This window comes from Lepidochelys kempii, chromosome 11, assembly GCF_965140265.1.
Source record: "Lepidochelys kempii isolate rLepKem1 chromosome 11, rLepKem1.hap2, whole genome shotgun sequence".
NCBI classification, from domain to species: Eukaryota; Metazoa; Chordata; order Testudines; family Cheloniidae; genus Lepidochelys; species Lepidochelys kempii.
In genome coordinates, this window is record NC_133266.1 from 27,736,754 (window position 1) to 27,751,510 (window position 14,757).

Below are 14,757 nucleotides of genomic sequence, written 5' to 3' on the forward strand. Positions count from 1 at the left end.
TCGGTAGTTTTCTTCTAAATCATTGAAGAAACAAAGAATGGTTGTTAGGATGTTATTGTGAAAGGATGAGTTGTTTTATTTATTTGAGAAATACCGTGCTAATGTGTTCTTGATTGCGTCTGACTCTCTCTATCTCTGGAGTCATAGGTGTTGGGATTCCTGTCCCAAGATCCTCTTTGTACAACACCTGCAGAAAGAACATAAGCACCCACAGAGGTGATGAGAAGACTGCTCACTTTTCACAGAAACCTAACCGAAGCTGGATATGTAATTTGTTTGGATTACATGTAAATATGTGCACATTTTATTTTGGCTGCAGGTTTGTGTTTTTAAGGCCCTGGTTCAAGGTAGTTGGACAGGCATCTAATTTTAAGTACATGAACATACTGAAGTCAATGGGATTGCCCACTTAAAGTTACACACATGCTTAAATGCATAGCTGATCTGGGGTCTAAAACTGTTGCAGTTCTTTAAAAAAAAACACATTGATTTGGTTTTGAAAATTCCCATGTGCTACTTCTCCTGTAATTAACATTTTCAGAGAGAGAAATGTTATATTATAGTGTCAACATATGGCTAAAATTCTCAGAGGCTTGTGTAGTACATTTTGAAAGCACTGTATAGAGACTTAGCAATGGGGCTCCACTGCACATGAAGTGCCCTTTCAAGATTTACCCTGTCTTACCTATTAATAATACTCTAGTCCCTCCATTTTGTTTTAGTTTTCTGATGAGAAAGCGCATCCGAATTTCAGCTCTCATACAGTTAGATTTGTCTTCATTTGTAATTATTTGACCAAATAATTGCTTGCATTTTCATGAAAGGAAATTGCATATAAAATGCCTCAGTCCAAAGTCTGATCATAAGAACCAGAACTACAATTATGTTAGAGATGTAACTTGTAAATCACTAAAATGGATGTACATACTGCATTATATGCCTTCAGTATGCCACCAAAACCAGAAAATGGTTAGAATATATGGTAAATAAAGCATTCAAAGCATGAGAAGCAAGAGATGAGGTAAATCCAAGGTTAGCAAACGCCAGTGTAGTTTGAAAATATAACCAGATTATGCAAAACTGAACTGTAAAAAACAATTAGTACCAGAAGGAGCTCAGAGGGAAATGGTGGGACAGGGGACAGGAAAGGGAAAGTTATTACTTAAAGGTTACTTATACTCACTTATAAGGACTTTGCCATCACTCAAGATAACTCTTTTGTGGTGAATAACTGAGGTATCAATAAGCAAAGGACCACATCTGCTCATGAGTCTACATGCAATGCTCTCACTGAAGTTAAGAGGAATGTCACCTAAAAATCAGTAGCTCTTTAACAACAGAGTAACAAAGAAGGCCAAGATGCTGTTTATACTCAGAACTGTAACTGGATTTTGTGACAATTAATATGGCTCCAGATACTTTTAGTGAGATTTCCCTCCAACCATTCACAACACTGCAGAATTGTTTAAGAAACTACCTGACCATTTTTTTGTTCTTAACTACCTATTTAGAATTAAATCAGCGAAGTGGCTGAGTTTATCAAGCTCCAAGCTTGAGTAGTGAAGAAAACTGGATTCTAGTACCCTGCTGTTGCTCATCATAAAGATTGAGAGGTACATTCTCTCTTCAACAGGCAACAGCCATTAATGCTAAGGGAGGTTAAAGCTTGAGCTCTGCAAAGGGCATTCCTCCCTGAAAGTCCTAGTTGGAAATGACAGCATTTATTAGAAAGGAAAGGAGGACTATTTAGTAATGCAAGCATAGTGTTATGACTGTGCAGGTCACACAGATGAGTGCAGAAAATATCAGCCACTACCGAGCTGATGTGCTTCTGTGTCTCCTTCACACGTTTCACTTCTGGAAGATCAGAAATTGGAATTCCTTTTCCAATACTTTCCTTATATTTAATCTGCAAAGTCACATACATTCAAAAAACAAAAATACTTAAAGCTCATTAAACATATGTATATGGTAACCAATTACATGACAGAACAAAGAATCAGATCATTTAGAACTTACTGAAACTTAAAGCATTACATACATCCTTCTGAGACCCAGATTTCAATAAATTCTAATGGAATAGACAGGAGCAGAGGGTTTCTCTAGGGCTCAGATGATGAATCTTTTGGCTCTCAAGTCTTTAAAAGAGCCAGAATTGCCATGGCATCAGAAACCAATCAACCAATAATTGAACCCAGAGTAAAGAGGAAGACAATCTTAGCTTCTTAAAGTAAAATGTTCAAACCTGAGCCCAAGATTTGGGCATCCAACTTGAGACACCTTCAAGAGGGCATGGTATTTTGAAAGTGCTGATCACATGACTGCTAAAATTTGGGCCTAATTTGAGATGTATCACTTAGGCACCAAAAAAATGAAGGCAGTCAAAACTGCTAGTCACTTGAAAATCTTAGCGTAAGTGCCTAAAGTTAGGCACCTAAATCCATATTTAACTACTGAAACAGAATTAGCCTGATTTCCAAAGACTTTGAGAACCTGCAGATCCCACTCATTTCAATAGGACCAGAGACGTGTCTGTACTTTTGACCAACAGAGCAATCCAGTTTAAAAGCAGGTCTCTGCTTTTAAAGCATTCCAGTCCTTTTCACAGTAATGCTGTAAGCAGAGGGAATCTCAGCTACAGTTGAAGCTACCATTAATAGCTCAGTTTCATAATACTGTGGACTGAAACTGATTTTTAACATAAATCTAAATACACTGAACAGACCTGTAACCTTGCTACTTGCTTTCTATATGAATGTAGGTGTTCAAGTTTTGGATTTATGAAACATATCCTATCCAACATGGGTCAGGCTGCACACAAGAGTCAATTTAAAAAAAATTAGTTTTGTCTCCTTTTTTTACAAGATGCAAAATAAAAGACACCCCTCAAGAACAAATTTCTCCCGCCATCATCAAGCAAACATTCGAATGAAGAGGCAAGCTTTAGTATCCCTTGCCCTAATATGACATCAGCATTAAAAGCATAAACTGTATGTAGGCTGAATACTTACAATTGCATTTGCCAACATGCATAAATAAATCCTTATTCATCCTTTAGAATATTAAAACTTTTATGTAAAGTAAACTTGATATAAAAATGTGTTAAATTACATGTTTGGGGAGAGATTATAATTAGAATGAGCACTTCCATGTTTTACAAAAGGATTATAATTAGCATATTGTTAATCATTAGAAAGATTTTCCTAGTAAGAGCTATCCCAAATATTGAAGAAAATAAAACTTTTTAAAGTTGTTAGGAAACTATTTTTTGACAAATGGTAATAGGCAAAGGCTCTAAAATAACCCTTAATGTCATCAGTAATGCCAAAACTGCTGTTAGCACCAGATAAGGAAACGAGCGCGAAAGAGGAAATTATTTGAGTTGTATTAGCCCAGGTAGAGTGTTAGAAATCCATTGTTTTGTACCGTGCTAATCGCGTCCTGGGTTTGTTTAATTCTCTGCATCTCAGGTGTCTTTTCAATAGCTGTTCCTGTTCCAATCTCTTCTTTATATAAAATCTTAATATTCAGAAACAAGACAACAAAGTTAAGCACAGAAAACACAGTATTGTCCCTCCTAGAGAGTGACTACAAAACATCTGAAAGTGGGTGGGCCAAACTAATATACAAAGGTACAGGCTCATAGCCAATTCTGAGCTCTAGCTGTAACTGGTGCAAAATAAGGTCGGTAAAGTTTACTTTGCCTATCTTGAAGAGTCTCTCCTACTACAAGCAGTGACCCTTGTGGAAACAAAGGGTCTGGATCATTTTTATTTGCAGTAGCACATTTTATGGACAATGGTATTCCATTTTGCAGCATGTAGTTTAAGACTGAAATGTGTCACTCTCCAGAGTTTGGACAGCCTTCTGTTGTTAAACGTACAATGTGACCAATGGGGACATGACCCAAGGAAAATACTTAACTCCTTAAGATAAATCATGTGAAATGTGAAACAAATCAGGGCAGACGCCGTTCGTTTGCTGGTCAAAGGTGACATTTGCATCACACCAAGATTGTTGTACTACAAGGTGCACAGCACTAGATGGCCATTGGCCACATGACCAAATCAGGGTGAGCCCTAATCCTACTGCCCACAGGGTGGCTTAACTGTCAAACCAGAACGTGCGCGAGACGTTTGCGCAAGCAGCAACAGACATGACAGGCAGTAAAAGTCAGCCAACTATAAGTGTAAAATTAGGATGAAACCCTAAAGACCTGAGGCTGCAAATTCTCACGCACATGCTTAATTGGAAGTGTAAGTAGCTCCACTGAAGTTAGTAAGGCTACACGTGGACATAAGTGGATACAAGAAACGTTCTAAAAAGTGTTTTTAAAATATTAAAATGGAGCTATTTGCGTTAGCATTGAACATGTGTAAAATAAATATACCGAGCTGAAATTCTTTTGGTTTTCTTTAACACGCAGTATTTCTGGTGTATCTTGTACCACTATAACTTTTCCTTTACTATTCTTTGCATCCCACTGGTAGTGAAGCTATTAAAAAAAGGAAAAGAAAGATGTGGTTAGGATATCAACTCTAGTCCATAAGAGTTTACGCTTGTCTTTTTAAAAGCTTTCTTTTTTAAAGATAGAAGATAAAAGCTTTGTCAAGGATATATTCTGAGGAGACTTTTAAACGTCATCATATGTGGTGGGATTTTTTACAATCCATGAATGTAAAATATACTCTCCCAGACTGCAGCTAATCAGAATAAAAATAGTAATAGAGTCTTAAAATTTAAAAAAAAATTCTAGAAAGGTGACTACTGCGAGCTAGGGAAAAATCACACCATTGAAAACTAATGCCTTCCACCAGGCTCAACAGGTGGGAAACTTAATAATACCAGCACTGAAGTGGACAGCCCCAAGAAACAGGAGGGTGTGAATGCTAGAGGAACGCAGGGATGATCCATCCTACTCGGAAGAGGGGTTCTCTTCCTTCTATTGGCCAACCAGAGGCAGCTGGGAGTTGATTGCTTTGCTTCCCCCTCCCACCCTTTTAAATTTAAATTTGTCCCCACCTCTGTTTGGTCATGATTCTCGGACCAATACACAGCTGTGGCCCATGTTTCAGCCTCAGGGTCTTACAGGTAGTATAGCTACATTGTGTGGATGCAGTCCACATAACACATGGAGAGCTGAATATGTGGCCACAATGGTAAATAGGATGAGAACCACTGATGTATGGCTACACTGTAGCTGGGAGTGAACGCCCCAGCCCAGGTAGAGAGACTCAGGCTAGCAGGACTCAATCTAGTGTGCTAAAAACAGCAGTGTGATCATTATGGCTCTGGCAGAGACTTGGCCTAGCCGTTCAAGTTCAGACCCAGGGTGTTGGATGGCCTTAAGAGCCCAAGCTGCTGCCCGAACAGCATCCATACTGCTATTTTTAGCACACTAGATCAAGCCCTATTAGCACAAGGCTTGCTCCCAGCTGCAGTGTAGACACACCCTGAGACCCTCTTGCACCATTTAAGCAGCTACGCCTTCCTTCCTTGTATTTTGTAGCATAGGAACTGTGTTTTTTAGGAGGCTGTGGGCAAGGCCACTCTTAGGATTAATGGGGCCCCTATGCCTGAGGCAGCCCCGGCTCGCATGTGTATTTTAGATAAGGGTGGTCTTTTGAAGGATTTATTTAAAAAACTATATGTCTGAAGATCCAAGCATTTAAGGCTAAAGAGGAATACTCAGACTGTGCATCTAAAAAGCTATGCAAGGATTGTTTTAGAGATGTGATTTTATAATCTTCAGCAACACACTAATGAAATATTTTTAAAGCAAATTTTAAACTAAGATCCTGTAGACTAACATGCCCTGAATAGGTATCACAGTAATGCACAACTGGTTTTGTCAGTAAATGCAGAACCTGAGGCCTTGTCTACACTGCCACCTTAAAGTGTGGCCGCAGCAGCACTTCCACGGTGGTCATGAAGACATACCCTGACGGTGTATACCTGGGGATTGGCAAATGCTTCATTACCACTTGAATGGCTCTTTAACAGTTTCAATCTGCTAACAGGTCTGGCAGGCTGGAAAGCCTTTTCACTTTTAAGTACTAGATCCCCTCCGGAGGAAGACTCAGGAGGCTGCAGCAGCCAGCTATGGTGGCAGCCTGCAGGAAGGGTCAGAACAGGGATAGGAAGAGGCGGAGGATGGACAATAAGACCCAGAGGTGCCCCAAATTTTCAGGTGCCCTACGCCGCTGTGTATGCCTAAGGACAGCCCTGGCTGTGGGTCTGACCAATCCTCTAGTTTGGGGGTCAGGAAGGAACTTTTCCTACTCTGGATGACTTGGCAGAAGTCTGGTGCGGGAGGTTGTTTTTGCCTTCCTCACATCATCATGGAGGCACAGTTATGTTAAACAGAGCATGATTTAGAGAAATAGTATTAGTAACCTGCATGACTATTTCATTTTTAACTATACTAGACACTTGCTGGAAGCATAGTGACAAAGATTAAAAGAGCCAGTTCCCGGAGCTAAGAGAGATCAGGTGGTTCTCTGTGCACTGGGGAGAAGAGGATACCTGAAGTCTTCACAGACTAAAGTCGCTCCTCTGGTACCCTCTGACCCCGGCACAAAGGAGTGAGGGGCTTGAGAACAGCAAGTTGAATCCTGCAAGTAAGCAGAGGACTGCCTACCTTGAGTCATAGGTTATATGGTGGGGGCTCTGTAACCCCACACTGGACCCACTTAAAAGCCTGGTACATGAGAGTTGGGGGAAGATGAGGCAAATAGCGTTGCCCAATCCCCCCATGTTATGGCAATAGTTGTGGCCTGTGCTTTTACCCTATAATACACAGATTCCGCGGGGGAGACCAGTGTCTTAAATTGGGGGTCCTGACCCAAAAGGGAGTTGTGGGGTGGTCAGAAGGTTATTTGGAGGGGGATCATAGTATTGCCACCCTTACTTCTGCGCTGCCTTCAGAGCTGGGCGGCCAGAGACTGGCGGCTGTTGGCTGGGCACCCGGCTCTGAAGGCAGCGCCCTGCCAGCACCAGCACTAAAGTAAGGGTAGCAGTACCGCACCCCCCCCCGCCCCAATAATCTTGCAACCCCCCACCTCCCCCATAACTCCTTTCTGGGTCAGGACCCCTACAAATACAACACTGTGAAATTTTAGATTGTAAATTTGAAGATTTCAGTGATTTAAATTTTTTAAATCCTATGACCGTGAAATTGACCAAAATGGACTGTGAATTTGGTAGGGCCATAAGGATAAGGGTCTTAAAACAGGAACAAACTAATTAGATGGGAAATGGACATTCTCTGTTGTGTGACAATAAACAATGGCTTGGTACATGTACGTACAGTGCTAAAGTTCTTTTGGTTCTCACGGACTCTCAGCATTTCTGGTGTGTCTACAACGGCCAGGTAGTGTGACATGGTCCTTCCTGCATCTTCCTTATATTTTTTCTGTTAAATCAATGTTAAAAAAAGATAGTTTTCTGTTAAAGATAATAAAAAAATAGTACAGCATTTTTTACTGCTGATTAATGCAAGTTTAAACAGTAGCGAGCAATGCAGTGGCCAATACAGACACATAAAATAATCTTTATGCAGGATTTTTTTTTTTAAATGTTGACTGACGTTAATGTTGGTCAGAGATGCTAGACTGACAGTTCTTTGGTAGCATATGTCCAGCGTTCTCTCCTGAATTTTGTTACAGCCAGTTAGTTTAATTCACTTTAAGACAAAATCTGCTTGAATTAGCCTCTGTTAATGATCAAGTAAGGGAGAGACTCACTGAGAATGAACAACAACCATGACTCTTTAAATCTCATTACCTGGCTTGAAAGGTTCTTGACCTGCTGGGCATGAATGATCTCTGGAGTATCGATAACAGAGGTGTAATTGGCTTTATCCATTTCTGCCAAATGCTTATATTTAATCTGTTGGAAAACATTTAAATTAGGGACCCTCAATCATATCTATGATCACTGTCTTCTCTCGTCTACTCAGAAAATACTCTTCATAAGGTTTCTTTTTAAAAAGTCATCAGGTTTTATGTCTGCGCTATTCACACTGACCTGACTGGCAATGTCAGTGGCATTCTTTGCCCTCATATAATCTGGTGTTTCCAAAGCCAGGTCTGTCAGACCTCTTCCTTTGATTTCGAGCTCCAGTGCTTTCTTGTACTCTTTCTATGGGTGAAGATAATAATTTGAAAACAATATATATATATGTGGAATCGGATGGCTCTGGCAACTTTAGCTAGAGTCTCATTACAATAGCTCTACCATCTAGAAATGGCATATGACAATCATACACACAAAACCACAACGTTAAATTCAATTATATTAACTCATGACAGTTTATTTTCAATAAAAACTATGTAAATGTTCAGAACAGACAACACAATACAGCAGTAAATGGACAAATGTCATGAGCCAGGTTTATTTCAAGGTGGTGCTGACGGTGGCGTCATAAACCTTGGAGCAAGGTCTCAGGGCAGAAATTCCCCTAGGGACCAGGTGGTGGAAGTACAAAGCAGTGACCAGCCACTTGTGCTGGGAGGTGGGCAATGAGACGCTAGTGCTGTCTGAAAAATGTACGATAGCAGCTTTAAAACCTCGAGAATTAATGCTTCCCCCCCGATGGTAACTTTGTGAAGCACAGTCACAGAAACACTAGGATGAATCTTCCCTGGGGTTCAAAGGATCTATTTGGTGCAAGTCAGTGTAATTTAAACCAGAAACTTTGCTACATTTGGCCCATTATCAGTTGTAATATAAATTATGGTAATAAAATAAACTTGAACTGCACAAATTTGCTGCAGCATCAATACAAATATATTACAAATTCAAATATCCCCTTTGCCAGTTATCAGGTACATTTAATTTGAAGTATTGCATTGACATACCATAATAATAATAATTTGCATTTGGAAGTCTCCTTTTATCCAGTGGTGGTGAAACCCTTAGAAACATGCGTTAACTTAGCTACTCCAGTGAGAGAGGTTACTGTGAAATACCTCTATTACAGATATGCAGTATAGTTAAAGTGATTTGCACAGGGTCATACATAAAGTCAGTTGCAGAGTCATGAATAGTGCTCAACAAGTGCTAGCTCCCATTCTGCAGCTCACTGGAATACTCTTCCCTTCCCCAAAGTCCATGTCCAGCAACATTTATCATTCTGTGTTAATGTCACCTTGTGCATTAATGCTGTGGAATGGTTCTAGTTCCAGACAGGCCTTATTCCAGCTAGTAATTTGACTTACCTCGTTTAGGATATGAGTTGCATTCTTTGCTCTTAACATGTCTGGAGTCTCCTCCAAGAGTGTCATACCTTTACCTTTGACACCTTCCTCTAGATCCCTCCTGTATTCTTTCTATAGGAAGGAAAAAAGAAGGGGAAACTGCAGAAATAGTTATCATTCCACTACTCTGATGTAAAGAAAAAATGAGACCGAACGGGGGCGGGGGAGGGGTTGTTTGTTTTGTTTTAAGTAACAAAGAATATTGTTTGGAGTTATATACTCTCTAAAGACAGAGATCAGAACTCATTCTAAACTCTTATGGATGCACACACACAGGAACAATTATGTTGATGTAAAGGGACACAATAAATGTGAATACGGTTAACAGTTAGTGGAATTAACATATGCAACAAATTACATCATGGTACAAAGGCATCTGAAAACATACTTAACATACATGGTAAGCAATGAGGTGAGGTTAATTAGTGAATACTGGTGGAATACTGGTGAGGTTAATTAGTGGAATTATTTGGCTCAATAGAGGAAGTAAATGCAGAGTAGCTGCTACCTCGCTTGCTATTTTGGTTGCATATTTGACATGTAAGAAAGATGGTGTAATCTCCAGGCCAGCAAGGTTTCTGCCTTTAATGGACTCCTCATAGTCCTTCTTATATTCTTTCTAATATGAGTAGGAAGAAGGGAAAAAAAGCAAATATTTATTACTTTTTTCATATTGCTTCAAAATAAATGCACCAGGACAAAAGAGCAACTTCTTATTATCTCCAGTGATTTCACAGTGTCACCATCTCCAGGAAGGTAACTGTGGGTGTAACCTTACTCCCTCTGAAGTCTTTGAAACAGCTCTCATTGGCTTCAATGGAAGCTGGAGCTGACCCTGTATCAGAAGTGTTTCTAATTGTCTGTGTATGGCAAGAAGTTCAAACAATCCATGGAAGCACCCAAACAGCATGACTGACCACCTTATACAAGTGTGTTTCAACATGTATAAGTTTCTCAACGTGACAAGACAAGATCAAAACTTAAAGCTGATAAGAAATAACTGCTTGAAAGGATAGAATGACAGGCCAATGAAAAATACTGTGACATCAGAGACAAACAGCAATTAAACGGAGTTGCTGAAAAATATAGGTCTCCAATAAAAATTATATTCTGAGCACTTACACTAACAGTTTGAAAAGTCTTCCCATAGACTGTGATAAGTCCCGTAATACATTATGCTGCAAAACCTTCAGTGAAATGGTAATCTCATACTGTATTTCTCCCATAGACTCAAAGTTATTGGTCAAGTATAGGCTACTTTATTACAGTTTATTGATGTAGACAGAGTGTCAGAGGTACATCCTTTATAGTTACACACTGAAATCCCTTGAATTAACGAAGTATGGTTCCATTGGTAATGCAGGTATAATGGAACTTACATTACAATGTAACTATAGTTTACAGGGCACAACACCACTCAAGGTTTATCCCCAACCATTTTCAGTTCACTGTGAAAACATAATAATGAAACAGCACTATACAGAGGTTTCCTAAATCTAACTCTACTGAGTTCGCTGATGAAGCATCTTACCTCACTCTGCATGTGCTGAGATTCCTTGGCAGTGATATATGTTGGAGTTTCAAAGTCCAGCATGGCTTTTCCTTTCTCCTTTTCATACTTCTCCTTGTATTTCACCTGACAACAGGAGACCCAAGTTACCCTCCGAATTAGCAGAGAAGTAGCTGCTATACCAGCTCATGGACTTATAGGTGTCTGTTTCGTTCAGTCAACAGACTTCCATTAGAAAATGAACTGCAGTCTCTGGCGCTCTCACTGAAATGCACACGGCTCCTATCCGCTGCCATCACAGGTTAAAGACATGGAAGGGACAGACTTGCTATTGTGTCAAAAATATGCATACATATAGTGAGCGTTCAATAAAAATAAATGAGAAAATGTTTCTAACTGACTTCTGTGTACAGCAGGTTGGCATAGGGCTCATTCCATATCAGAGAGCCCTCTAGGGGTAATTGTAGTAACTGTATGACATTGAAAGTAAATGGATGAATGAGAAACACTTGACCAACTTACTTGACTTTGTAGTTCTGTAGCCTCCTTTAGATGAAGCTGTTCAAGGTTATCTGGCACCACATGGTAGTGACCCTTACTCTTCTCATATTGCTTCTTGTACTGGTACTGAAGGGAAGGCATCAAGTACCACCTCAATAAAAACCTGATCAGGTCTACTTCCTAGGCCCAACTAATGCAAACACTTCAATGGCACATCAAATAGCAATTTGAAATCTAACAAAATGAGGGAGGTGGGGGAAAAGCAACCCCCAAATAGATTTATTTCTAAAGATTCGGGGTGGACATTTGTCCTTTCTGATAATCTCAAAATGGACCAAGATTTTATTTTACACCAGGAAAAGAAAAGAAATAGGGTTATGTCATGTAATAATGACTGCTCTTTTATATCATTCTGAAGTGCTATATTAGACATAGCCATCATTCTGTGATACTACAGTAGGGTGAGAGTAAACACAAAAATCCCATTAAAAACAGTAAAAAAGGAAGTCACAAATAATAATAAATAGGAAAGAATTGCAAAAAAAGGAGAAAATGGAAAAGAAACCTGGTATTTGTTAGTGAGATATGATCAGTCAAAAATGTAAAAAATGATTACAGTTAAAAAATGGTTAGAGGTTTGAAAATAGTAGCAGTTCTACATATATAGATTTCAGTGTCCAAAGGCTGGATGTATTAATGTTGCTAGTTGGGTAGGTAATAATCATTAGGTAGGAGAAGAAGAGATCACTACCAGGTGATGTCCTCAGAACAGTAAAGGATGGAGCTGTTATAGAAATTGTTAGCAGAGGTCAATACAGAATGGGAATGGAAAATCAAATAGATCTGGGGTTAGTTAATGAGCTTACAGCACTGGAGAGTTGACTTGTACTCAGGACATGGTTCATTATCAGCGATTCTGACATGTCTGTCACAGGCTTGTGAAGTTTCTTTAGATCCGCCTTATATTTAACCTACAGGAATGAAATATCAAACAAAATCAGGAAAGAAGACTCCAAATCAAGCTTTTAATATATAATGTATTAGTAACACAAAGTAGGACTCTGCTAGTCAAAGCCAAAATTTTAAAACCCCCCTGGAAAATGCAAAAAAGATTGTAATGAGTAGGCATACCTCACTAGCGATGTTGTGAGCATCTTTCAAGGTCTTGTAGATCTTGGCCTCCTTCAAGTCATACTTCGGCCTCTTACCCTTCTCTTTGTCAAATTTTGCTTTGTACTTCAACTAATTGAAAACAACAAAGCATTTCAATTATTCCTGAACATTAGCCTGTCTTGTGCCAGAGACTGAAGAAGCCCACATTCACAAAGAGTCTGATGGTGAACAGAGGATCAAAAAATGCAATAATTTTAAGACATCCATTGGAATAAAAGATCTTTTAGAGATCACCTGACGTGGGAAAGAAAATGCACATTCAATTTTTACAAGACACCATTCATAGCTTTCATTCAATGCACAGATTTTAGCTCCTCACATGCAGATAGGGCTGGTAAATTGAAAAAGATTTTTTTTAAAAAAAACATTGACAAAAAATAGCTAAATAAGATAGGCCAATGTTTATATCAGTGGGAGTTGTGCAGGCATGTATGACTGTAGAATCCAACCCAAAGGGACCAACTGGCAATTGTACATACAGTGGTTAGAGAAGCTTAATATGTGTATCTTAGAGTATGTCTACACTATGAAATTAGGTCGAATTTATAGAAGTCAGTTTTTTAGAAATCGGTTTTATATATTCGAGTGTGTGTGTCCCCACAGAAAATGCTCTAAAAAATGCACTTAATGTGCACTTAAAAGTGCATTAAGTGCATTAACTCGGCAGAGTGCTTCCACAGTACCGAGGCAAGCGTCGACTTCTGGAGTGTTGCACTGTGGGTAGCTATCCCACAGTTCCCGCAGTCTCCGCTGCCCATTGGAATTCTGGGTTAAGATCCCAATGCCTGATGGGGCTAAAACATTGTCGTGGGTGGTTCTGGGTACATGTACTCAGGCCCCCTTTCCCTCCCTCCCTCCGTGAAAGAAAGGGCAGACAATCATTTTGCGCCTGTTTTCCTGAGTTACCCGTGCAGACGCCATACCATGGCAAGCATGGAGCCCACTCAGCTCACTGTCACCGTATGTCTCCTGGGTGCTGGCAGACGTGGTACTGCATTGCTACACAGCAGCAGCAACCCCTTGACTTGTGGCAGCAGACAGTGCAATAGGACTGGTAGCCATCATCGTCATGTCCGAGGTGCTCCTGGTCGCTTCTGTGAGGTCGATCAGGAGCGCCTGGGCAGACATGGGCGGAGGGACTAAATTTGGAGTGACTTGATCAGGTCATTCTCTTTAGTCCTGCAGTCAGTCCTATTGAACCATCTTATGGTGAGCAGGCAGGCGATACGGATTGCTAGCAGTCCTCTTGTACCATCTTCTTCTGAGCAGCCATGAGATGTGGATGGCATGCAGTCCTTCTGCACCATCTGCTGCCAGCCAAAGATGTAAAAGATAGATGGAGTGTATCAAAACAAGAAATAGACCAGATTTGTTTTGTACTCATTTGCAAACCCCCCCCTCCGCCCCCCGTCTAGGGGACTCATTCCTCTAGGTCACACTGCAGTCACTCACAGAGAAGGTGCAGCGAGGTAAATCCAGCCATGTATCAATCAGAAGCCAGACCAACCTGCTTGTTCCAATAAGAACAATAACTTAGGTGCACCATTTCTTATTGGAACCCTCCGTGAAGTCCTGCCTGAAATACTCCTTAATGTAAAGCCACCCCCTTTGTTGATTTTAACTCCCTGTAAGCCAACCCTGTAAGCCATGTCGTCAGTCACCCCTCCCTGCGTCAGAGCAACGGCAGACAATCGTGCATCTGAGTTGAGAGTACTGTCCAGAGCAGTCACAATGGAGCACTCTGGGATAGCTTCCGGAGGCCAATACCATTGAATTGTGTCCACAGTACCCCATACTCGACCCGGCAAGGCCGATTTAAGCGCTAATCCACTTGTCAGGGGTGGAGTAAGGAAATCGATTTTAAGAGCCCTTTAAGTCGAAATAAAGGGCTTCATCGTGTGGACGGGTGCAGGTTTACATCGATTTAACGCTGCTAAATTCGACCTAAAGTCCTAGTGTAGACCAGGGCTTAGAGAAGAGGGAGATATGAAAACTACCTAAATATTCAAGAGGTAGTAGCATAAATGAGGCAGCAGAAATATTTTCAGGTGCACAATGAAGATACTACAATTTTCTTAACCAAAAAGAGGTGATACGTACAAAAAGAGAGAGTGGTCACATCTTCAGAAAGGGTAAATTTAAACTAATCATTAGGAACTGGGGTGCACAACAGGCTAAGCAAGATCCCTAGACCCACTCTGAACTAAGGTGGAGGCTCGGGTTAAACCATATCCATGAACATCAGTGAAAGTTCATGAAAGTTCAGCAGACATAGGGTGAAATTCTGACCCTGTTGAAATCAATGGGAATTTT

The 14,757-nt window shown here is 40.3% G+C and overlaps 1 protein-coding gene across 1 annotated transcript in view; it reads right to left on the bottom strand.

Moving 5' to 3' along the window:
- Positions 1–14,757, bottom strand: part of NEB (nebulin) — a 193,958-nt gene that overhangs the window by 15,134 nt on the left and 164,067 nt on the right. Inside the window, exons 137-149 of the mRNA XM_073306879.1 lie at positions 12,403–12,513; positions 12,138–12,242; positions 11,293–11,397; positions 10,792–10,896; positions 9,769–9,879; positions 9,222–9,332; positions 8,029–8,142; positions 7,786–7,890; positions 7,310–7,414; positions 4,391–4,495; positions 3,427–3,519; positions 1,817–1,909; positions 95–187 (exon numbers count right to left, since the gene is read on the bottom strand). Coding sequence (XP_073162980.1) covers positions 95–187; positions 1,817–1,909; positions 3,427–3,519; positions 4,391–4,495; positions 7,310–7,414; positions 7,786–7,890; positions 8,029–8,142; positions 9,222–9,332; positions 9,769–9,879; positions 10,792–10,896; positions 11,293–11,397; positions 12,138–12,242; positions 12,403–12,513 — 1,356 coding nt within the window. The remainder of the gene's footprint in view (positions 1–94; positions 188–1,816; positions 1,910–3,426; positions 3,520–4,390; positions 4,496–7,309; positions 7,415–7,785; positions 7,891–8,028; positions 8,143–9,221; positions 9,333–9,768; positions 9,880–10,791; positions 10,897–11,292; positions 11,398–12,137; positions 12,243–12,402; positions 12,514–14,757) is intronic.